The sequence below is a fragment of the Astatotilapia calliptera genome, chromosome 20 (assembly GCF_900246225.1).
Source record: "Astatotilapia calliptera chromosome 20, fAstCal1.2, whole genome shotgun sequence".
NCBI classification, from domain to species: domain Eukaryota; kingdom Metazoa; phylum Chordata; class Actinopteri; order Cichliformes; family Cichlidae; genus Astatotilapia; species Astatotilapia calliptera.
In genome coordinates, this window is record NC_039321.1 from 28506556 (window position 1) to 28531029 (window position 24474).

The 24474-nt window shown below is 41.6% G+C and overlaps 1 protein-coding gene across 16 annotated transcripts in view; it reads left to right on the forward strand.

The window, feature by feature from the left end:
• Nucleotides 1–24474, forward strand: part of huwe1 (HECT, UBA and WWE domain containing E3 ubiquitin protein ligase 1) — a 50889-nt gene that overhangs the window by 6136 nt on the left and 20279 nt on the right. For 13 of the 16 annotated variants that reach the window (XM_026154031.1, XM_026154019.1, XM_026154029.1 and 10 more), the window contains 44 exons: nt 2242–2340; nt 2857–3063; nt 3201–3353; nt 3444–3506; nt 3670–3747; nt 3865–3912; nt 4001–4169; nt 4264–4364; nt 4603–4753; nt 4862–4989; nt 5074–5214; nt 5311–5416; nt 7831–7938; nt 8019–8120; nt 8263–8343; nt 10098–10204; nt 10575–10752; nt 10852–10943; nt 11025–11245; nt 11384–11441; nt 11583–11759; nt 11937–12182; nt 12560–12693; nt 12774–12886; nt 12976–13158; nt 13299–13515; nt 13610–13732; nt 14865–15102; nt 15418–15765; nt 16441–16563; nt 16663–16758; nt 16981–17250; nt 17549–17701; nt 19257–19384; nt 19489–19570; nt 20022–20198; nt 20304–20855; nt 20981–21176; nt 21298–21465; nt 21568–21716; nt 21817–21883; nt 23550–23773; nt 23862–24073; nt 24196–24378. In XM_026154031.1, the coding sequence (XP_026009816.1) occupies nt 2242–2340; nt 2857–3063; nt 3201–3353; nt 3444–3506; nt 3670–3747; nt 3865–3912; nt 4001–4169; nt 4264–4364; nt 4603–4753; nt 4862–4989; nt 5074–5214; nt 5311–5416; nt 7831–7938; nt 8019–8120; nt 8263–8343; nt 10098–10204; nt 10575–10752; nt 10852–10943; nt 11025–11245; nt 11384–11441; nt 11583–11759; nt 11937–12182; nt 12560–12693; nt 12774–12886; nt 12976–13158; nt 13299–13515; nt 13610–13732; nt 14865–15102; nt 15418–15765; nt 16441–16563; nt 16663–16758; nt 16981–17250; nt 17549–17701; nt 19257–19384; nt 19489–19570; nt 20022–20198; nt 20304–20855; nt 20981–21176; nt 21298–21465; nt 21568–21716; nt 21817–21883; nt 23550–23773; nt 23862–24073; nt 24196–24378 (6950 nt within the window). The remainder of the gene's footprint in view (nt 1–2241; nt 2341–2856; nt 3064–3200; nt 3354–3443; nt 3507–3669; nt 3748–3864; nt 3913–4000; nt 4170–4263; nt 4365–4602; nt 4754–4861; nt 4990–5073; nt 5215–5310; nt 5417–7830; nt 7939–8018; nt 8121–8262; nt 8344–10097; nt 10205–10574; nt 10753–10851; nt 10944–11024; nt 11246–11383; nt 11442–11582; nt 11760–11936; nt 12183–12559; nt 12694–12773; nt 12887–12975; nt 13159–13298; nt 13516–13609; nt 13733–14864; nt 15103–15417; nt 15766–16440; nt 16564–16662; nt 16759–16980; nt 17251–17548; nt 17702–19256; nt 19385–19488; nt 19571–20021; nt 20199–20303; nt 20856–20980; nt 21177–21297; nt 21466–21567; nt 21717–21816; nt 21884–23549; nt 23774–23861; nt 24074–24195; nt 24379–24474) is intronic. The other 3 variants (XM_026154028.1, XM_026154032.1, XM_026154025.1) reach the window with 2 other exon arrangements.

Genomic DNA, 24474 nt, shown 5'->3' on the forward strand with positions numbered 1-24474 from the left:
CGCACGTGTGTTTATTTGGGAAGCAGCCAGCGGGTAATGGAGCCAGCGCGTAATGGAGGAAATGAGTGTGCCGACTAGAAAAATCAACCGAGCGTGACCGAAGAGAAAACAGATGATGGTTCCAATGCCGGAGAGATTGTCGAACGGAAGAGCCATAGAAGTTCCGTAGTGTGAAGGTATTTCGACTATTTCAAGTCTGACAAAAAACAGAGTAGCATGCACTGTGAATTGTGCCGAAAGCAAGTCTGGAAATACAATAAACTGGTGCATGCGTCACACTGCGCGCCACGTTATTGTTTCAGTGAAATGAATTTCTACAATACTGTTACTGTTAATTCTACTCTCTGCAGTGTTTAAATGCTTACATATACACACAGTTACTGTCCGTCCACACACACGACTCGGTTCTGCTTCTATGCCCCAGCTTTGTTTACTTTTTCCCACCGAGGCTTCTAGACTTCTGATTGGCCAACATTTCTGCACGGTTAGGAATCTAGCGCCACCTGCTGCTTTGGCATGTTCATAGCAGCGTTTTCCTTCATTTCTGCCTTTATGTGTGGACGGGATTATTTTTTTAAAACGAAAACGGAAAATCTCCGTTTTCAAAAATACCCGTGTACGTGTGGACGTAGCCTCAGTCTCTGACTGGAAGCGCTAATTCGTCATTCGGCTTTTGTCAGACTAAAGTAACTGTTAAAACTGTTTGAAAAGCTCAGCTATACAACAAGGAGAGATTGAGAATTTCCTTTTAGTTCTCAGTTTATTTGATATTGACAAAAGTTAGTCAGTTTTGTCTGTTCTTCTGTAAAACAAACTAAGATTTATTTTTAGAATTAATATTTTGTTTCTAAGTGGAATTGACAATTTAGTCTGTTTCGTTTGTTCTATTTTGAAACTTAAACGCTTTAGCGGCTGCCTTTTGTGTAGTTTGCAATATTTGCCTTTATTTATCTGAAAAAGTCTCATGTTCCTTAAGTACATCTACCCTGTTGAACTTATTATGGGAAATAAATATTTAAATAAAAACAAGCTGCTGATTATTTCACATTTTACTTGTGAGCAACGGCACATTTAAATCTTACAAATATAGTTATTTGGCTTATATCGTGATAGATATCGTTATCGCCTGAAATGAAAAAAAAACATATCGTGATATGAAAAAATCTCATATCGCCCAGCTCTACTGTAATGTTTTGATAAGCAGGAATGGCTGTTATCCTTGTTTAATGAAACCCCAGTTAACAAAACTGGATACAGAAATAACTTTATTCCAATTCTATTAATTACTGTGGGTCTGGCTGTAACTGTTTTGAGCACCAAACATTTCTGCAGGAAAAATTCTGGTATTTATCTTAGAAGGATCTTGAACTCTCTGAACTGAATTTGGTTAAATTGAACTGAAATACTTTAATGTTGGAGTTTTTAAGAATGGTAAGGGGTTAGAGCTGAAGACTTAATACATTTAACAGCCATACTGTTGTTTACCTTGATGATAATGCCTGCTCAGCTGATTGCCGTGATAAGTAAACAGTGACAGGACACGTCTTGTAGGATTGTGCTATTCAGAAATGGAAGTATTGGTCAGTTAAACCAAGTAATTCACTATGCTTTTTAACTGTTGGTTCAAAGATGTTGAACAGTCTTCCACCACTAGGCAGACTGCAGCACCCCTCACTTTTTTGAAGGGAAGTTGTAAACAACTAGGTGGAAAGTAAAACAAGTCACGGCCCTGCTAAAGCAGAGAATTCTAGCAGTACTTTGTTTTAGAAAATAAATGCCTGTATCTAAACTGTTTCAGAATAAAATGGCATTCAACCACATTTTGCACAAGGGTATTGGCATTAAAGAATGCTGTGGTGCTAGCATTGCTAATGTCAGGCTCACTTTGTTTCTCAAAGAGTGTGATTACCAGCTTAAAGTAGCTCAAATACACACATAGTATTTCTATGTACAATTTTAAGCCCAGTTCATTAGATTGTGCTCAGTTTGACTTTGACTTGCTTTTTGACTTGTTAATTGATCTTTTTCTTTTCTCTTCCTTCTCATATTTAAACAACTTGAGTGAAAGTATTGTGGGTTATTGTGTTTGCCCAGAGTTGTTAGTTCAGTGTAAATGGAGATTTTCACTGTCTATCAGCATAGATCATCTGTTTAGGGTGCTATATTGTGTTTTGAGAAGACTCCTAAGGATCCAGGAACTGTGCTTGACCAAATATTTTCCTAAACCTTCTGCACCAACAGCCTGCTGACTGCAGGATACTTATAGAGAAGCTCAAGGCATGCAACGATGAGCAGCTATTGGTTGAACTGCAGCATATCAAGACCTGGAATATTGGCAAGGTAAGAAGATTAGGCTGAAGGAGAAGCTACTCCTTCAGTCTTTTATAAAACACAAACTCTTATAACAAGGTTCCCATCACTCTAGAATTGTGTGGAATATCATCAAATATATTTGAGAAATTTCACAATACCTGTTGACACAAGTTCATGACATTTCCGCACCACACTCCTAGAAACATCTCCCTGAAATGAAATTATGTCTTAGCAAGTGTAGTAATAATACAGATTAACAGAATGCAAAAGGGAATGGGGAATGAGAAATAAATTGACTTTGACTTTATTAAATTTATGAAAACTTATGAGCTACAAGCAAATATAAAAATAATTATGTATGAATGTCACTGGCACTTGCCATTGGTCTGACTTGCTGTCATTACAGAATCCTAATGGCCAGAAGTACTACTAATTTGAGAGTAGAATACAAAATCTAAAACTTTTTTTGGACATTAAATTAAATCAATGTTATGTAATATTTGTTTGAAATTAGTTTTTTGTTTTTTTTATCTCTTTCAACAGTGTGAGCTTTACCATTGGGTGGATCTGTTGGACCGCTTTGATGGTATTCTGTGTGATGCAGGCCAGACAGTAGAGAATATGTCATGGCTGCTGGTGTGTGACCGTCCAGAGAATGGACAGCTCAAAGCCTTGCTTTTGGCAGTGCTCAACTTCACAGCTTTGCTTATTGAGTACAGCTTCTCTAGGCACCTTTACAGCTCCATAGAGGTATGGTTCAACCAATTCAGCTCTTCAGTACTACTGATACATATTTGTTTATTTTTTGTGCTGTGGATATATCAGAGAAAATGAAGTTCACAAACTTAAATATTTCTTGTTTTATCTACCATCCACCCCCTTTACAGCACCTGACCACCTTGTTAGCATCATGTGACATGCAGGTGGTCCTGTCTGTGCTGAACCTACTCTATGTGTTCAGTAAGCGATCCAACTACATCACAAGACTGGGATCTGAAAAGAGGACTCCTCTCCTGGCCCGTCTGCAGCACTTGGCTGAGGTCTGGTGAACATTTGTCATTGTGATTCTAGCTGTCCCTCAAGAAGTGGAGTTGAATTGTTTAGTCTCTTTGTTCTTTTCTTTTCTGCAGAGTTGGGGTGGGAAGGAGAATGGCTTTGGTCTGGCTGAATGTTGCAGGGATCTGCCTATGACGGTAAGATTTTTTTTTTTCTTTCTTTTTTTTGTGAGTGAATGATGTTTCATAACTATAATCTACATATTACTGTTGGCCAGAAAGTTTTATGTTTCTAAATAGATGCTGTCAAAAACTATTAAATTACGCCTACTTATAAATTATGTGCATATTCCCACTGCAGAAGTATCCTCCCAGTGCCACCACACTTCACTTTGAGTTTTATGCTGAACCGGGCCCTGAGGTCAAAGTAGAGAGAAAGGTATAGGCATCAACATTTACTAAAGCAACCAAAGTAAAAACTGAATAATATTTGGAATATTCTGTTGACCACCTGACTGTGTCCCAATCATTTCCAAATGTCATATTCCCTCCGCAGACAAGTAGTAACACACTACATTATATTCACATCGAGCAGCTTGACAAGGTACAGTCAAATTAGAATTGCATCATTAACAGCTTAAAAGCCACATCTTGGCTTCTTGACCTAATACATAGCTTGTTTTGTCTCATAGATTTCAGAGAGCCCATCAGAAATCATGGAGTCACTGACAATGATGTACAACATCCCAAAAGACAAACAGACCCTACTGTTTACTCATATTCGACTAGCCCATGGTTTCTCAAATCACAAGAAGAGGTTGCAGGCTGTACAAGCCCGACTGCATGCTATTTCTATACTGGGTGAGCAGAAAGCTTTTTCCCAAGAAAGTGACATGATTTTGGTCCTAGTTTTATGTTCTAACCTTTTCTCTCTTTCTTTGCCTCTCCCCACCAGTGTATTCAAATGCACTCCAAGAGTCAGCCAACAGTATTCTGTATAATGGCTTGATAGAGGAGCTGGTGGATGTCTTGCAGATTACAGACAAACAGCTTGTGGTAAGAAAGTAATTTTTTTTTTTTTTTTTGCCCCCCTTTTTTTTTCCCCCTTCAAGCTCGATCACTGTCATTACACTAAATGTACTTTCATTGTATTAATAAAATGTCTTTTGATGTGTTTTGTGAATGTGTGAGAAGATGATTACTTTCAGTGCCTTCTTTATTCTTAGGTCTGCACAATATCTGTCCTTTTTCATTGTCTTTTCTCTGAAGTGCTGTATTGGATTTTGTTCTTCAGGATATCAAGGCGGCCTCTTTGCGCACTTTAACTTCAATTGTCCATCTGGAGAGGACGCCCAAGCTTTCCAACATCATCGACTGCACCGGCACTGCCTCATACCATGGCTTCTTGCCCGTGTTGGTTCGCAATTGCATACAAGCAATGATTGGTGAGAACATAGCAGAAATTATGACCCAAATTTTTAATGAGTGATGTGCAAGAAATTTGGTAAATAAAATCAGAGCTTTTAACCCCCCCCCCCCCCTTTGCTTTCTAGATCCTCTGATGGAACCTTACCCACACCAGTTTGCAACAGCACTCTTTTCATTCCTTTACCATTTGGCTAGCTATGATGCTGGAGGGGAGGCCCTTGTGTCCTGTGGAATGATGGAAGCCCTCCTTAAGGTACATACAGGCCCTATAGTACATCGTAGCCATTCATAATGTTGTCTTTAAGAAATATATCAATGATTATCTTGTACTTCATAGGTGATCAAGTTCTTGGGTGACGAGCAGGACCAGATCACCTTTGTAACAAGAGCAGTGCGGGTTGTGGACCTCATCACCAACCTTGACATGGCTGCCTTTCAGTCCCACAGCGGCCTTTCCATTTTCATCTGCAGACTAGAGGTTTGTTAGGCATATTCCTGACCTAGCCACTTTTGGATACAGTCACTCAGTCCTCTGCATTTGCTCATTCCTCTCTCTATCAATTTCTTAAAATAGCATGAGGTGGACCTGTCGAGAAAAGAGTGCCCTTTTGTCATCAAGCCAAAGATCCAGAGGCCTAGTGCAGCAGTAGAGTCTGAGGACATGGACACAGACATGGAGAGTAAGTGAAGATATGGAATGTTTTGAACTTCAATAATATACCAAAAACTTGATTAGAAAACAACCAACCAACCACATGACGTTATGTTCCGTACTAACAGAAGATTGCTCTAAAAGGTTTTTTAAAACTTTTAACTAAAAGCACTTATTTCTTAAATTCAGCTTCACAGACAGTGTTATATCTGTGTCACATTTTGAGAGCAGGGCTCAATGGTGTATATTAGCCACTATATGTATAGTGTTTCATGTCCTCTTTAATGTTTAACATCAGGGTGGTGGTTAAAATGATCTCAATGGACTGGTATTTACATAGTGCTTTTCTATTTATACTGACCACTAAAAATGCTTGACACGACACATGCATTGATAGATTTATTCCACAAAATCATAGCGCTTTGTTGGTCTCACCTCTACATCCAATTTAAAATTGATTTGACCTCACATGGATGTCTCTAAACAAACGGAGCAAACCCACCCTGGCACAGGGAGAGCATGCAGGCTATGTGCATGCTCCAGGAAGGTGTGAACCTAGAACCTTCTTTCATGCTGTAGATGGTGCTAGCTTTTATTTACTGAAAACACATACCCTGGATGGAATCTAGATTGCTCAGGCATGCGGATGGTATGGTAAGAATTTGTTGTCACCAAATTCTGTGACTCCTTGGATGGTGTCAAACATTCAGGCTGGTGCAGGTTGTATAATGAGGGGAATCTTTGTGGACCAGATTTAGGGCAACTTTAAACCTGTTATTGATTGAATGCTGCTGCTGACTTGAGAATTTTTGTTGATAAACTCAACAGTGAGTTCTTAGTGCTTCACCGGCCTTTCCAGTCTTTGAGTAGAACACTTCTCATTTGAAAAGAGGGTTGTTGGATGAATGCGGCGCTGACAGATCTTCTAAACGTATTGGGGTAACTCCTTTACAGAGAGAATGTTGGTATTTTTGAATTTTAGTTGGCATCAGAGGAAAATTGTTTGGCTTTTTTCAGTATTTTATTTGTTCCTGAGTAAATCGGTTTGGCTGAGATTAAAGTTATAGTTTTTACACAGCTGAATAAACGTCAAGCAGACAACTGATTATCAGAAGTGTGAGATGCTGGAGAATATACTCCGGTGTCCCGTTATATTTTAGATACCAAGGAGCAGACGGCTGAGTTTATTAAACTCCACTGAAACATTATGCACATTTCATTAAAATTTAACAAACTATCATCTTGTCTTATATTTAGTTAGCACATATCTTAAACACTTAAAGCTGTAAGCTAATAATAGTTATATAAGAGCAGATGCATGCTGGTGCAATAAGCTGTACGTTGCACGTCCAATGGATGCATGATCTGATTAGTCGACTAATCGCAAAAATAATCGGTGACTAGTCGACTAGGCAGCACGGTGGCACGGTGGTTAGCACTGTTGCCGCACAGCAAGAAGGTCCTGAGTTCAATTACACCATCAGGCCGGGGTCTTTCTGTGTGGAGTTTGCATGTTCTCCCCGTGTTTGCGTGGTTTCTCTCCGGGTACTCCGGCTTCCTCCCACCGTCCAAAGACATGCAGCTTGTGGGGATAGGTTAATTGATTAATCCAAATTGTCACTAGGTGTGAATGTGCGAGTGAATGTGAGTGTGAATGGTTGTCTGTCCCTGTGTGTTGGCCCTGCGACAGACTGGCGACCTGTCCAGGGTGTACCCCGCCTTTCGCCCTATGACAGCTGGGATAGGCTCCAGCGCCCCCCGCGACCCTGAAAAGGATAAGCGGAAGCGAATGGATGGATGGATAGTCGACTATCAAAATAATTGTTTGTGGCAGCCCTATTGTTTATATGCCCTGCTGCCTTTGTTGCTAGATGACTGTATGCGCATCAGTGACACAAGTGACACCCATTAAGACTAATGTACTATGCACTGAGTGATATTCTGTTGCACTATGTGGTACAAAAAAGTATAGTGCTTTTAGCATTAAAACATGCAAACCAATTCTAGTAGCTCCTCCAAAACACTGAATCAATAAAGGGCCATTTCACCAAATGCCAATTACTAGAAAGGCCTCCCTAGTAGGGAAAATTGAAATATTTCTAAAACTTAACTTCTAGAACTTTTAAATACAGTTGTACATATTTATTTTTACACTATACTACTCATGTATAACAATAATGATGATGCTTTATACCTTTTTTTTTATTTTTTTTTTTTTTAATTCTTTGTCAAAGAGTCCTGTTTTGCCCCTGCTTATGTGATGACATTACATTAAAGTGAATACTGTATTCAGAGAGGGAATCATGCCTAACTTAAAGCTATGGTTTTCCTAATCAAGTCCTTGGTTGGTCGTGGCCAGATTTTATAAGCAGTAGTCTGTTTGTTAGGGTTATATAAAATATTCCCCTGTTGTTTATATGGAAACATTGTGAATTCTCACAGTGTCAGAAGTTGCTATGGAAAGCAGCCCTCGACCATCAACATCTTCTAGTTCCAGAGCTGAGGGAGACCACCGAGCACAGAGCAGCACTACTAACACACCTCGTGCAGGTACGCACATCGCAGACAAATGAATATATGAATTTTATCACTCCTGCGTTCTTCAGTTTCTATGATTCTCATCTCTTTAGGTATGCAGTGTATCCCCCAGAGGGCAGCTCTGTTGAAGTCGATGCTAAATTTCTTGAAGAAAGCCATCCAGGACCCTGCCTTTTCTGATGGCATCCGCCATGGTGAGTCATTGGAATCCACTTCTTTGTTGTACCGATGAACTTGAGATCATACATCTTGTACTAATCTTTTTTACATATGTTGCTGTACATCTGTATTGTATTGTGAACCCACTTTTTTTTTTTTTTTTTTTTTAACTCCAAGTAATGGATGGGTCCTTGCCTACCTCACTCAAGCACATCATCAGTAATGCAGAATATTACGGCCCCTCACTGTTCCTCCTAGGTGAGTACACAGTTACACTCTTTCACTTTACGGAGTCTTCCTCTTCTGACTTCAGAAATGCAACATTTTTCTCATATTAAACTTTCTGCTTCATCAGTGTTGCAATACAGGGAGTGCAGAATTATTAGGCAAGTTGTATTTTTGAGGAATAATTTTATTATTGAACAACAACCATGTTCTCAATGAACCCAAAAAACTCATTAATATCAAAGCTGAATGTTTGTGGAAGTAGTTTTTAGTTTGTTTTTAGTTTTAGCTATTTTAGGGGGATATCTGTGTGTGCAGGTGACTATTACTGTGCATAATTATTAGGCAACTTAACAAAAAACACAAATATACCCATTTCAATTATTTATTTTTACCAGTGAAACCAATATAACATCTCCACATTCACAAATATACATTTCTGACATTCAAAAACAAAACAAAAACAAATCAGCGACCAATATAGCCACCTTTCTTTGCAAGGACACTCAAAAGCCTGCCATCCATGGATTCTGTCAGTGTTTTGATCTGTTCACCATCAACATTGCGTGCAGCAGCAACCACAGCCTCCCAGACACTGTTCAGAGAGGTGTACTGTTTTCCCTCCTTGTAAATCTCACATTTGATGATGGACCACAGGTTCTCAATGGGGTTCAGATCAGGTGAACAAGGAGGCCATGTCATTAGTTTTTCTTCTTTTATACCCTTTCTTGCCAGCCACGCTGTGGAGTACTTGGACGCGTGTGATGGAGCATTGTCCTGCATGGAAATCATGTTTTTCTTGAAGGATGCAGACTTCTTCCTGTACCACTGCTTGAAGAAGGTGTCTTCCAGAAACTGGCAGTAGTACTGGGAGTTGAGCTTGACTCCATCCTCAACCCGAAAAGGCCCCACAAGCTCATCTTTGATGATACCAGCCCAAACCAGTACTCCACCTCCACCTTGCTGGCGTCTGAGTGGGACTGGAGCTCTCTGCCCTTTACCAATCCAGCCACGGGCCCATCCATCTGGCCCATCAAGACTCACTCTCATTTCATCAGTCCATAAAACCTTAGAAAAACCAGTCTTGAGATATTTCTTGGCCCAGTCTTGACGTTTCAGCTTGTGTGTCTTGTTCAGTGGTGCTCGTCTTTCAGCCTTTCTTACCTTGGCCATGTCTCTGAGTATTGCACACCTTGTGCTTTTGGGCACTCCAGTGATGTTGCAGCTCTGAAATATGGCCAAACTGGTGGCAAGTGGCATCTTGGCAGCTGCACGCTTGACTTTTCTCAGTTCATGGGCAGTTATTTTGCGCCTTGGTTTTTCCACATGCTTCTTGCGACCCTGTTGACTATTTTGAATGAAACGCTTGATTGTTTGATGATCACGCTTCAGAAGCTTTGCAGTTTTGAGACTGCTGCATCCCTCTGCAAGATATCACACTATTTTTGACTTTTCTGAGCCTGTCAAGTCCTTCTTTTGACCCATTTTGCCAAAGGAAAGGACGTTGCCTAATAATTATGCACACCTGATATAGGGTGTTGATGTCATTAGACCACACCCCTTCTCATTACAGATATGCACATCACCTAATATGCTTAATTGGTAGTAGGCTTTCGAGCCTATACAGCTTGGAGTAAGACAACATGCATGAAGAGGATGATGTGGACAAAATACTCATTTGCCTAATAATTCTGCACTCCCTGTATTTTTATCAATTTAATATTTTATTGGATTATGATTTCTTTCCCCACCACCCCCATTTTTGTTTTTGTCTTTCTGTTTTTTAGCGACAGAAGTGGTGACGGTGTTTGTGTTCCAGGAGCCATCTCTGCTCTCCTCTTTGCAGGATAATGGTCTGACTGATGTCATGCTGCATGCCCTTCTCATCAAAGATGTGAGTTTCTAGCTCTTTCTTTTCTTAATGTCTTTGACCACTTGTGGCAGTTCAATATCAGTTTTGATGTCTGTGTCTTTGTACACTCAATAGATTCTTAGAATTAATTATTTCTTTGTTTTTAGATATGGATGGATGATATAACATGGTTACCTATTATCCAAACGTCAGGAATCAGACTTGCACATGTGTTGATTTATAAATTTGACTATTATAACAACAATTCAGTCATAATATATATTTTATAAACAGGTTAACATTACTGGAAAGCATTTCAATGTATGCAACCACTGTTCTTACAAAAAAAAATACAGGCTAATAGTGGGCCTTTAACTTGAAAAACAGTAAAACATTTCAAACGCTTTTGCAGGTTCCTGCTACCCGCGAAGTATTGGGTTCTCTACCCAATGTGTTCAGTGCCCTCTGCTTGAATGCGAGAGGTTTGCACTCCTTCGTTCAGTGCCAGCCCTTTGAGCGACTCTTCAAAGTGCTTTTGTCTCCTGACTACCTGCCTGCAATGCGACGACGGCGTAGCTCTGACCCTTTGGGTGAGGTTCCCCTGTTGTTTATTTTTTGTCTTTGGTGTTTTTTTGTCTTTGCCTGTGAACCACATTTCATTGCATAACATGTTGTTTGTTTTAATTCAGGTGACACTGCATCCAACTTGGGTAGTGCTGTGGATGAACTAATGAGGCACCAGCCCACTTTGAAAACAGATGCTACTACTGCCATTATTAAGGTAGTCCAAATTTGATTTAAAAATATTTCAAGTGTTGAAACAGAACATGTCAAGGTATCTAAAGCAAAGTTGCTGTTACAGTTGCTTGAGGAGATCTGCAACCTAGGTCGAGCTCCTGAGTACATCTGCCAGAAACCATCTATCCAGAAAGCAGATGGTACTGTTGCAGTTCCACCAGCACGCTCCAGCCATGCTGCCGAAGAAGCTTCAAGTGAGGATGAAGAGGAAGAGGAGGCCCTTCACACATTCAGCCAGCAGCAGGGGGAAGCAGAGAGCAGCAGACAGTCAGTGCCACTTGAACTGTATGACTCTGAGTTCATAACACAATAGAAAAGAAAAAAACTGTCTTTACAGACTTTAATTACTTTTCCAGGTTAATTGACAAAATTTCAAATATACGGTTGGTGGTTGAAGTTTTGATCATGTGTGCATTCTTGCAGGGTGGTTGGCACTGAGGAACGGATACCCATTCCTCTAATGGATTATATTCTTAATGTGGTAAGTCTTTGCACAGTGGTTGTACTGTCTGGTTTATGGTCCAATATATTTTAAGTAATAATTGGGAAATGGTGTAAGCTGTTAAAGCAGTGGATACCTTCATCACTTAAGTCCATAATTTGGTGTGCATACGTTCTCCAGATGAAGTTTGTGGAATCCATTCTAAGCAACAACACCACAGATGACCATTGTCAAGAATTTGTCAACCAGAAGGGGCTTCTGCCCCTGGTCTCTATTCTGGGCCTGCCCAACTTGCCCATAGACTTTCCCACCTCAGCTGCTTGCCAAGCAGTTGCTGGTGTCTGCAAGTCGATACTGGTGAGCATAACCTAAAGATCACTGGAATTTATTTCCAGTTTCTTTATTTTTTATTTCTTTATTTTTTTTTTTTAAGAAATTGGCACACATGGAATGCACATTGCTGTTGCACTCCGTACACTTGTTTTAATAGGCAGTTCGTGGGCAATTTGAAAATGACTCAATCCTTCCCTTTAGACTCTCTCACATGAGCCTAAAGTACTCCAAGAGGGCCTGTGCCAACTGGACAGTATTTTGACATCTCTGGAGCCACTTCATCGACCAATTGAGGTGCCTGGTGGGTCTGTGCTTCTCAGAGAACTGGCTAATGCAGGCCACGTCACAGATGCCACATTGTCAGCTCGGGCAACACCCCTTCTACATGCTCTTACTGCAGCGCATGCTTACATCCTCATGTTTGTCCATACCTGCAGAGTCGGACAGGTAAACACAGATTGTGTGTGTGTGTGTGTGTGTGTGTGTGTGTGTGTGTGTGTGTGTGTGTGTGTGTGTGAGTGTGAGAGAGAGAAAAAATAAAACTACTTGACCTCAAAACACTACAGTTCAGAAGGTGGGTCTCCACCCATGTTGTGATTTCCAAAAACTATTAGAAGCAAGTGCCTATGCAGCTAATTATTTTCTGTTCAGTCCACTATGCAGATGCCTTATGAGGACAGAAACACATTGAAATCCAAATGTTAGATCTCAAAAACATAGAATTTACTTTTCTTTTTCTAATGAATGAAAACTCAGCCTTTGTTTGACAAGTGAGAGCCAAATTGATTCAACAACTCTAAATATTTCTGTTGTCTTCTAAACAGAGTGAAATCAGAGCCATTTCAGTAAACCAGTGGGGCTCTCAGCTTGGCCTGAGTGTTCTCAGCAAGCTCAGCCAGCTCTACTGCTCTCTGGTATGGGAGAGCACTGTGCTACTGTCCCTTTGCACCCCTAACAGGTGAGTAATCTTATCCTTTACTCCTTTACCTAAACTTTGTAGTTATCACCCCTAACAACCTATTGCTTGTTTCTTAACAGTTTGCCTCCAGGATGTGAGTTTGGCCAGGCCGACATGCAAAAACTTGTTCCCAAAGAGGAAAAGCCATCTGGCAACACGACAGCATCTTCAGCCTCTGGCTCTAGGAGAACTGGTAATGTAACCATTTAAACTTGTTCATTAAAAACTAGGATGTCCTTGGAGCACCCTTTAACAAATACATACTTGTCCACATTCATCCAGCAGAATCAGAGGCAGTGTCTGTGGATTCCTCTGCTGGTGGTCTATTAGAAGGCATGGGTCTAGATGGGGATACCTTGGCTCCCATGGAGACAGATGAACCCTCTGCAGCAGACCCAAAGACCAAGTCCAAACTTACTCCAGCTATGGCCACCCGCATCAAACAAATTAAGCCCTTACTCTCTGGTAGGAGTATGTCCAAGGCACACATATTATATTTTTGTGTCTGTAATTTTTTTTTATTTTTTCCTTTTATCTTACAATATTTAACACTTTTTTTTTTGAAAGTCAAAGTTTGTCTTACCTATCCACGTGTGTCTTTGCAGCTTCATCTCGGTTAGGTAGGGCTCTGGCCGAGCTCTTTGGCTTGCTAGTAAAACTGTGCGTGGGCTCCCCAGTGCGCCAACGTCGCTCCCACCATGCCACAAGTACAGGCACTACCCCAACACCTGCTGCCAGGGCCACTGCTTCTGCTCTCACCAAGCTGCTCACCAAGGGTCTAAGTTGGCAGCCTCCACCCTACACACCCACCCCTCGCTTTAGGTAAGAGGAATTTGGCACTGCCACCTCTTTTGCTATTATGTGCTTATCACAAGCAATGATATTGAACAATATATATTTTTTCTTTCCCTGGCAGGTTGACTTTTTTCATCTGCTCAGTGGGTTTCACATCTCCTATGTTGTTTGATGAAAGGAAGTACCCTTACCACCTTATGCTGCAAAAGTTCTTTTGCTCTGGAGGACATGATGCCTTATTTGAGTGAGTCATATTGTATGGTGCAATCAAGTTGTAGAGCACAATTATGGGCAAAAATAGAAATGTTATGTTGTTTGTGATGAGAAGCTTATTTTAACATGCAGTGAAATTCTTGCCACAAGTCGGGGCCTTTACTTTAAAGAACACGAGTACCTCGTTGTTTGTAGGACTGCTGTTTATGGAAGTGGGTGACTTTTGTGTGTTAAAAGACCACTGCGTAGCTGCAGCTAGCAGCCACCAGGCCTTTATTCATATGGGCATATACTCAAACTCAAATGGTGTGACTTTGGTAGAGTTTGCCAAGCAGACAACATACAACTCAGAAATTCATCTTACTTTTGGACTTGGTATGCTTGATATGACTGTTCTCTGCCATCTTTGTTTTTATGTACTGTGCTGGAAATGGGGAGACTAGACACACAAGTGTTTTTGACAATTCTCATAGAATTCTTGAAATAAATGGTTGTCTCCCGCCATTTGTGACGCAGGTTTTCTTCTAAAATTGTGCATTCATTTTTTTGAAACTTTATAAAGGCATTGGCCTCTGCTACTTTACGTTCTACTTGACACTCCTTCTCACTGACCTGATCGCTAATTATGCAGATAAAGCTTTACTTCAATTAAGACCATACACTTTCATTAAAATGAAATCCTAGTTTCGTGATCTATCCCCACATCCATTTTTCTTAACCGCTTGTCCAATTTAGGGTTACAGGGGGCTGAATCAGTTGTCGTAATGCGTGAGGCAGAATGCACTGTGGACAGTTAAGCACTCTATCACAGGGCTAATGGAGAAACAGACACTCATTCACACTTATATTCACAGCTACAGCCAGTTCAGTATCGCCAGTTAACCTAACGTCCATGTCTTTGGACTATGGGAGGAAGCCAGTGTACCCAGAGAGAACCGACACACGTACAGGGAGAACATGCAAGTTTATGTAGAAAGGCCTTAGATGGCCAATGAATTTGAATCCAAAACTTTGCTGTCAGGTGATGGTGCTAACCAATATACCACTGTCACTCATGTTTCATTTTTTCAATAATTACAGACATCATTTTTTTGCCCATCCCCCAAAAATATTATTTTGACATTTACTTAGTTTAATTGGTTGAGTTTTGTTTTTTTTAACAGGACATTTAACTGGGCACTGTCAATGGGAGGGAAGGTACCTGTATCTGAGGGTCTGGAGCATGCTGATCTACCAGATGGGACAGGGGAGTTCCTGGATGCCTGGTTAATGCTGGTGGAGAAGATGGTGAATCCAAGCACTGTGCTGGACTCACCCCATTCCTTGCCAGCTAAAATGCCTGGAGTTACACCCACCATGCCACAGTTCAGTGCCCTAAGGTTCCTTATTGTCACCCAGAAGGTCAGTATTAACTAAAATAACCAATTTCTAAGTGATTTCTAAGAGATTTTGTCTTTTGAAAAGATGAAAGAGATGAGCATTTATCCCTGTGTTTTCAAAAACAGTTGCTCAGTTGTATTTCTGCATTTTTAGTACTGTGCAGAGAAAAATGAAAAAGGATTGCAACAAATGTCCATGATCTTCATGCCCCCTAGAAATTCTTTATACTGTATTAATTTTTTTGTAGGCTTTAAATATGGTAGTTTTTTTTGTTTGTATTAATCTAAGGATTCTGTTGGTGTTTTATTATTGTAACACAGTTTCTCTTTCATAAAGGCTGCATTCAGCTGCATTCGCAATCTGTGGAATCGGAAGCCACTGAAGGTGTATGGGGGTAGGATGGCTGAATCCATGTTGGCTATTCTCTGCCACATACTAAGAGGGGAGCCTGTTATTCAGGAGCGCCTGGCAAAAGAGAGGGAGGGAACAGTGCGCCCAGATGATGAGGGAACCTCTGCCGGTTCGTTGGGACCTGGCACGACTCCAGGAGCATCTTCATCAAGTGGAGAGGCACCGCCAGTGAGTGGATCAACTTCTGGAGGGCCAACAGGAGGACCAGCTGATGATTCTACCAATTCTACGCCTCGCCGCGAGCCCCAAGTTAACCAGGCTCAGCTAACACAGGTATGTAGGGAAAGCTGTGGCAAATTGATCTTTCTCACCTGATTTTAGTCACAGTTTGGGGGACTGCCTCAGGAAGGGCATTTGGTGTAAAAAATCTACCAACTCAAAATATGTGGAACTTCTCACTGTAGTGACAGATATTTTTTTGGTTTGTTTTTCATAAGTTGTCTGATGTAACATTATTCCATTATATAACATTATTCCAGCAGCAATATTTTTTTTAGCTTGTTATGCTAGTGCTGCAGGTAGATGTGAGAGTACAGGTTAACTGCGTAATTTTATATCTAGATGCCGATGATTCTGGGTTTAGGAAATGTAACACCACCACCACCACCCTGCAGCCAGAGAAAGGGAGAAATTGAGAAACAACTTGGAGAGAGTAAGGAAATGAAGGAAAGAGTCATATTGAAGAAAAAAATAAGGACTTGAGAGACAAATTTCAGTGCTATAATAATAGTGTTGGGACAAGGTTTGTTTGGGGGCTTGAGAGAGATTAGAGAGAGAATTTATAGAGGCCTCTGTCATGTTTCAGAAAGAATGACTTTTTTTTTTTCCTTCAGCATGCAAACTAGTTTGCTATCACTCACTTATGTGACATTGTTATGTAACGTCCTTTTATAGTTTCTTTTTTCACAACCTCATCTCTCTCTGTCTTTCTGTGGTGTGGTGTTCCAGCTGATGGATATGGGTTTCTCAAGAGAACATGCCATGGAGGCTCTACTGAACACCAGCACCATGGAGCAGGCTACCGAGTACCTCCTTACACACCCTCCTCCACTTCTTGGTGGAGCAGTAAGAGTAAGCCTTATACACAAAAACACACACACAGTACTTTAGTCCTTTACAATGTTTGAGAGAGACTTGGGTAGCTAACATTGTTGCTCTTATTCCATCTAGGATCTAACTATGTCCGAAGAAGACCAGATGATGAGAGCAATTGCCATGTCACTCGGGCAAGAGGTTAGCATGGAGCAGCGCTCCGACTCTCCTGAGGTGTGTTTCTTTTTTCGAGAAAAAAGCGTAGTGCTTTTTATTTGTTTTTGTTTCTAATGTCTCTGTAAAGCACTTTGAATCACCTTGTTGTTGAATTGTGCTATACAAATAAACTTGCCTTGCCTTGCCTAGTGTAAAACATTTTTTGTTCATTGAAACTGAATGAAGGATTAGTTTACTGTTTAGCTAAATAACTGTTGATCGTTGGTGTGTCTCCTTTAGGAAGCAGCACGACGGCGAGAGGAGGAGGACAGAAGAGCCAGGGAACGGGCAGAAGAGGAGGAGGCACGATGCTTGGAGCGCTTCATGGAGGCTGAGCCACTGGACCCCCAGGAGCTACATGCCTTCACTGACACCATGCTGCCTGGCTGCTTCCATCTTTTGGATGAGCTACCTGACACAGTCTACCGACTGTGCGACCTGCTAATGACTGCCATAAAGAGAAGTGGCCCTGAATACAGGGATCTCATCCTTGGTCAAGTTGTCCAACAGGTCAGTAGATGTTAATACTGTAGCCTGCTCTACAAGTTTATTTAAATTTAAAATGCAGGTTTTTCATGGACTTGAAAAAGGTAGGCAAGTCTCTTACTTTGAACCTTCTCAGGTGGAATGTTGTTAGTACATTTTGAATGCAGGTAAGGCAGTAATGCAGTTCATAAGCACCTCTGTACATTTGAAAGATGTGATTGTCGTCACTTCTTTTAAAAAAGAAAAGTTAAGCATCATAGTGACCCTAACAATAGCCATTTGTACACTTGTATAAGCCTGATTGTTGACATGTTGTGTGTAGGTGTGGGAGGCAGCAGACGTGCTGATCAAAGCAGCTGAGCCGCTGACTACCAGTGACACAAAGACGGTGTCTGAGTGGACCAGGCAGATGGCCACACTGCCCCAGGCCTCCAAGCTGGCAACACGAATTCTGCTGCTCACGCTGCTCTTTGAGGTACCAGAATTTTAGGTTCTTGTCATAGAATGTTTATCCATACAGTGCATTTGAAAAGTGTTAGGCCCGCTTAAGGTTTCTACATTTTGGATTATTACAGACTCCTTAATCAATTCTTTGCTACAAATGTTTTATTTGAAAATGGCAGAAATTCCAATTACAGAAGCATTTTTACACTTTAACACCATATGGTCTTTAAGTATTTCTTAAACTGGATTGAAGAAGACGTGCGCCTAAGTGAATTCATTGGACAGAATTGGAAAAGGCACACCTTGTTATGGAAAACCTCAGTTTAATGGTTTATGTAAGTGAAAAGCAATCCATTACGTTGAGAGACCTGCAAGATTAGATTATCTCTAGGCACAGATCTGGGCAAGGATAGAAATACATTTTTGCAGTATTTAATTATCCTAAGGCACAGTAGGCTCATTCATTTTTAAATGAAGGAAGCAACCACCACTACCAAAAACAACCCAAGCCCCAGTGGCCACTGAATATTAATCCAAAGTTCCTTTATGAATGAATATGGATGAAAAATGTATTGGATGACAACCATTGGTTAGAGCATTCCACCATTAAAGCCTTTATGGTATAGTAGTCACACGGGCATGACTCCTCAATGAAAGGCAAATGCCAGCAAATTCGTCTTTCACACAACATAAAGATTGAACTCTTGCCACATTTCAGATTTTGTGTTTATGAATCACACTTCATTAAAGTGAAACAAAACATAGATAATGTAATCTTAGGTAATACCATTCCACAAAAAAAACCCATAATACTATCCTTACAGTGACACAGATTGAGTGCATCATTATGCTTTGGGAATGATGTTTTTAGGGAGGATTTTTAGAGACAAAACGGTTGTGCTTGTGCAATGCTTCCAGGAATAAGAGACACTTGGAAAAGGAACGTGGGCCGAGGTTATAGGACCGTTCCAAGAATATTATTTTGTTTTTGTTCTTTTGGGGGGCTGTCCATGTTACAAAAGTGTTTTTACCAAGTACTAAGTTGCGGCGGCATTTATGTACACGTTTTTCTTTCTTTCTTTTGTTTAAATAGATTAGGAGGAAGTTCTGAGACTAGGCAAGATTGTTTTTATAGTGTGCTTCACTATGTCTGAGAGTTCAGACTCATTTTTCCTCATCCTCTCACTCTCTGTACTTCATGCACAGTGATTGTTGAAAAGCACAAAGAGTTTGATGAATTCATGAATTTTTTTTCTCTACATCAAATCGAGGCATATTTTGGAAGACATGACACATTGTCCTCTCGTGTACCTTTTATAGCGCCACATACAAACAGCAATTTGTCATAGAGGAAGCATTACAGTTTCACGCTTTGGTGCGGCTACAAATCATGCAACATGCACACTGTGCCCCAGTTCATCTGAAGTGAACCAGGGAAGGGTATGCACAGTGTCCTTAAGTCCTTTGTACACCTTAAGATGAGTCTGAACAGTAATGTTGAAATCTTATAAGGGTTTGAGTAGACAAATGAAGTGTCGCTGATTACCTATGCATCTCATGGAATTACTTGTTTTCGTTTTCTGTAGGAACTAAAGCTGCTGGGTGCCAGAGTGATTGAGAACAGTGGAATTCTTGATTTGCTCATAAAGCTGCTCGAGGTTGTGCAGCCTTGTCTGCAAGCAGCTAAAGAACACAAAGACATCCAGACACCGAAGTGAGTTTTGCACACCCCTACAAAGATCTTATCACTTGCAAATATGACACCAGCTTTTCATCATCATAGCGCTGATATGTTTTTGTGATGACTTTTTTCTGCAGATGGATCACACCAGTGCTGTTGATCATTGATTTCTATGAAAAGATGGCAGTCTCTTCAAAGCGCCGGGAACAAATGAACAAGGTAAAAAAACAAAACAACAACAACAACACAAAGCCAAAACAAAATGTAAAAAACACAGCTACAAATTATAGTAGTGAAGTAAAAAATGAAAAGATCAGCCTTGGCACAGCAATAAAAATGAGTATATATGAGGGTAAGGGTGGGGGGAAGAGCAGCATTTTGCTTGTATACATATTGATTACTCTTGGATTTCTTTATTAGAGTCTTGTGTAGAATTAGCTATAACTATACACAAAGGTATTTTTACAGGTAATGAGTGTATAGGAATTGGACAACATGTATGTAATCCTGTACAAACCTTTATCCACAAATACTGATTTAAGTTGTTGAGTTTGTTTGTTTTTAAATTTATATCAAGATTTCTTGCATAAACTTTGTTGGAGGGTATTTGTGTTATTCTGCTACATCTCTCTTGTACAGTTATGAACAATTTGTCTTGGTTGCCTTCTAGTATTTGCAGCCAAATGGGAATAACTGGCGATGGTTTGATGACCGCTCAGGCCGTTGGTGCAGCTACAGTGCTTCCAACAACAGTACCATTGATTCAGCATGGAGGGCTGGAGAGAGCAGTGTCCGCTTCACAGCTGGACGGCGGAGATACACTGTGCAGTTTAACACCATGGTGCAGGTATACATATTCCTTTTATATTTTTCCAGAGAATATCCCTTTTTAAGGTTAATTGTGTTAATAGACTTGGCTGGTTCCCTTTTCTAACACAACTTTATTGGGCAGGTAAATGAAGAGACCGGTAATAGGAGGCCAGTTATGCTCACTCTTCAGAAAGTGCCTCGCATCCCCAAGCCTTCCAAAACTGGTAGTGTTACGGATTCTGAGCGAGAGGAGAGCGACCGGGGCAAAGTGGAAGAAAGCCAGAGCGATTTAGATTCGGGAACAGCAGTGGAGATGAACGCTCCTAAGGATGATACCAGCCAGCTGAAGGAGGCGACATCTGGCCCCTCATCTTCCCTGGAGTCTGACTACTCTCAGGGATCTGATATTGTTGTGCAAGGCCTAACTGAGGACATGACCACCGTTCTTATTCGGGCCTGTGTCAGTATGATTAGTGTCCCTGTGGACCCAGACACCCTTCATGCTACACTGCGTCTCTGTTTGCGCCTCACACGCAATCACCACTATGCAATGATGTTTGCTGAGCTGAAGAGCACACGGATGATTTTGGGGTTGACACAGAGCTCTGGCTTCAATGGCTTCACACCACTGGTTACTCTGTTGTTCAGACACATCATAGAAGATCCAGCCACACTGCGACACACCATGGAGAAGGTAAATCTAGTTTCATACTGAAACTTTAAATAAAACTCAACATGTTTAAAAGCTTCTGGTATTTAAACTATAGCATCATTTAAACTATATTGTCTAATAACATAAGCCAATTTTTGTTGTAACAGGTGGTGAGATCAGCAGTAACAAGTGGAGCAGGTAGTACCACATCAGGAGTAGTATCAGGCAGCCTTGGTTCCAGAGAAATCAATTATGTGCTTCGTGTCCTGGGGCCGGCTGCCTGCCGTAACCCTGAATGTTTTACTGAAACTGCTAGCAACTGTATCCGCATTGCTCTACCTGCACCTCGTGGAGCTGGCACCAGTAAGTGTGCAAACTTCTCCAATATGTGAAGTTTCTTTTTAAGTAAATTAAAAATAATTGAGCTATAATACACATTGCTTCCTGTAATATATGTTCTTTGCATACATTCTTTTTCCTCCAGCTTCTGACGATGAGTTTGAGAACCTTCGAATTAAGGGACCTAATGCTGTGCAGCTGGTGAAGACCACTCCTCTGAAACTATCACCATTACCACCGATCCCTGACACCATCAAAGAGGTCATCTATGACATGCTTAATGCTTTGGCTGCCTACCATGCTCCTGAAGAACGTAAGACATTTTAACAAGATATTGACTTGAGAAATTTTTGTGTAATTTGCACCAAAAGTCGTTTGAACATTTCGGGTATTAATGCATTTGTGTGTGTCTCAGCTGAGCGTCCAGAAGAACGTGCAGCAGCTGTACCCGGTGGTCAAGACCTTTGCCAGATTTTGCAGGATGTTGGTGATGATGTTTACCAGCAGTATCGGCTCACCCGTCAAGGAAGTGACTTTGACTCCCAGTCTGCATTCCATATCAACGTGAGTCTTCAGTGACATATAATCCTATTGTGCATGTGCACTGGAGTGTGCCATTTGTATCTGTTTCTAAGTTGATAATAAAACCATTTCTTCTTTTCAGAGTCAAGTATTTGCTGCTGATGGAGGCGTTGCAGAGTCTTCCCAGTCTGGTACACCACAAGGAGAAGGTGAGACTAAAAGCTCTTAACACCTGCGAATAGAGAGTTTTCTTATTTTAAGTGCAAAATAAATCGCAGGGCTGAAACATTGCCTCATGTGAATTCGGTGAACTTCACTGTGAACTCACTTCTTGTGAGTTCAGTTTTTTTTTTTTTTGTTTGTTTTTTGCCTGTCCCATTTGGTTCTTTAGCCGTCAGAATTGTTGTCTGAAGACCAACAAGGATACCCAACGGATTTACTTTGCCAAATGGATCATCACAGCCTTGCCGTATTGGTCCATTTGATCAACCTTTGTTGTTATTGTTTATTTTATTTTATTTTCACTTGTTACAGATGGGACAGACATGACTGAGGGATAGGAAAGGGAGAAAGAAAGATGAAGGGAAAGAAAAACAGAAGGGAAGAGGGACAGTGAGAAAGGGCACTTAAAAAGAGAAACAGGAGAAAAAAATCTCCTGGATCACCTGTTGAGAGAAAAAGAAGAAAAAACAAGCAAAAAAAAAAACAGAGCAACATACTAAACACAACACTATCATCTTAATCTAGCTAAGTGTAAACAGCAGTAAACACTAAATATTGAATGTTGTTGTGCAGCAAGCAGGACCGACAGCGCATAATGTGCTTGGAAATAGCAGCCAATAGAGGTGTAGTTTATGTCTATGAACAGTGAACACCCGTGTGCACACCTGTGTGGATCAGCGCGCTTGTATTCAAAAGGTTTCCCCATGTAATGGTCTGCTAGAGGATGTAGAGAGCCATAGCCCCGTCCCCCAGGGCATGAAGCAGGCATGGAGATCCAGCCTCCAGACATCCAGAGGCCCCAGAGTGCGAGAGCCCAAGGAGGACCACCGGAGGGGCATCCGTGCCACCCTCCTAGGAAGAACTGAGAGCCCCAGATGAGGGGTCACCTAGTAGCCACGGAGCAGAAGCCAGAGGGGGCTGCAGTGGGAGATAGGCCTTTGGAGGGCCTGGAAGTTCCCAGAGAGGTGGAGTCTAAGACCCGACCTGACCTATAGACACAGACAAACAGGCACACACAGACACAAACATGCATTCCCACCCTCATGCACACATATACAAATACTCAGCACTGACTCAACGTAGGGATAGACATACATGGACACTGTACACACAATCACACTCCCCAAACAAACTCTATACCCCGGGTCCAGGTACCCTCACCCCTGGAGGGGGAAACGGCACCTAGACCCAGGAGATGTTACCCTTTCCCCCGGGGTGGAGGCAAGCAGACAGCCCCAGGCTCCGCAGCAGCAGAGAGGCCCCGCATCCCAGATCCCAATCGGACGACCAACACCTCCTCCCAGCCCCCCCGCCCTGATGGCCAGCAGAGAACAGGGGTGTGTGAAGACCCCAAACCTCCCTCCTCTCGCTCATGTGTAGTGTTGTCTCGCTCATGTGTAGTGTTGCTGCGTGTTGTTCTAAGGTGCACTTAAAACACGGGAGAGCATGGTGCTGCTGCCAGAGAGCAGCAGGTGTTAGCACGGCCCCTCAGTGTAGACACTGAGAACCCTCAGTGTCTACATGAATTTAAAATTGAGAGGTGGACACCGGCGCCAGAGGTGGGGTTGAATACACAGACCGTCCACTGGACGCCGTTAAGTGAGTTCAGTTTTATACAAGGCATAACTTATTGTGTTATGTTAACTTCCTCAGCCTCCACACCAGAAGAAATGCGGGAAGAGAAGAAGGAGCAGGAGGGAGAGAAGGGTACCACTTCAGATGAGAGTAAAGCAGCTAAGGTCAAGGCAAGCAAACCTCTCATGCCTACTTCTACCATCCTGAGACTACTGGCTGAGCTAGTGCGCTCCTACGTGGGAATCGCCACGCTAATCGCCTCCTACTGTTATACAGCTGGGCAGTCTGAGCTCATTAAGGAGGTGGGTAGCTGAACAAACTCTTCTCAGCCATTCACACATTGTATTCTCAAGCCTCTCAACTCATTTTGACATGCATGTATCCTAACAGGATTGCAGTGTCCTAGCCTTTGTGCTCGACCACTTGCTGCCTCACACCCAGAACTCAGAGGACAAGGACACCCCAGCATTGGCACGTCTTTTTCTAGCCAGCCTAGCAGCTGCTGGAACAGGCACTGATGCCCAGGTGTCCTTAGTGAATGAGGTAAAGGCTGCCCTAAGTCGAGCCCTAGCGATGCCAGAAGGTGCTGAAAAACATGCCAGGTAAATGGAATAGAAATGTCATACAACCCTGACTGTGTGTGGGGTTTTGTTATTGTTGTTGTTTGTTTTTTCTAAATCTATGCCAACCCATTTTCTCTCATCTTGGCAAACCTATTTTACAGGCTTCAGGCAGTGATGTGTATCATTAGCACCATCATGGAGTCATGCCCTTCAACATCCAGTTTCTATAGCACAGCAGCAGCCAAGACGCAACATAACGGCATGAACAACATTATAAGGCTCTTCCTTAAAAAAGGACTGGTCAATGACTTGGCACGTGTGCCACACAGCTTGGATTTGTCCAGGTATAAGATTAGCCTGAAAAATTAGCCAGTAGTTATCTGGTTTACCAGTTACTACTCATATAACTTAGGTTCACTTCTGTCATAATACATTTTTGT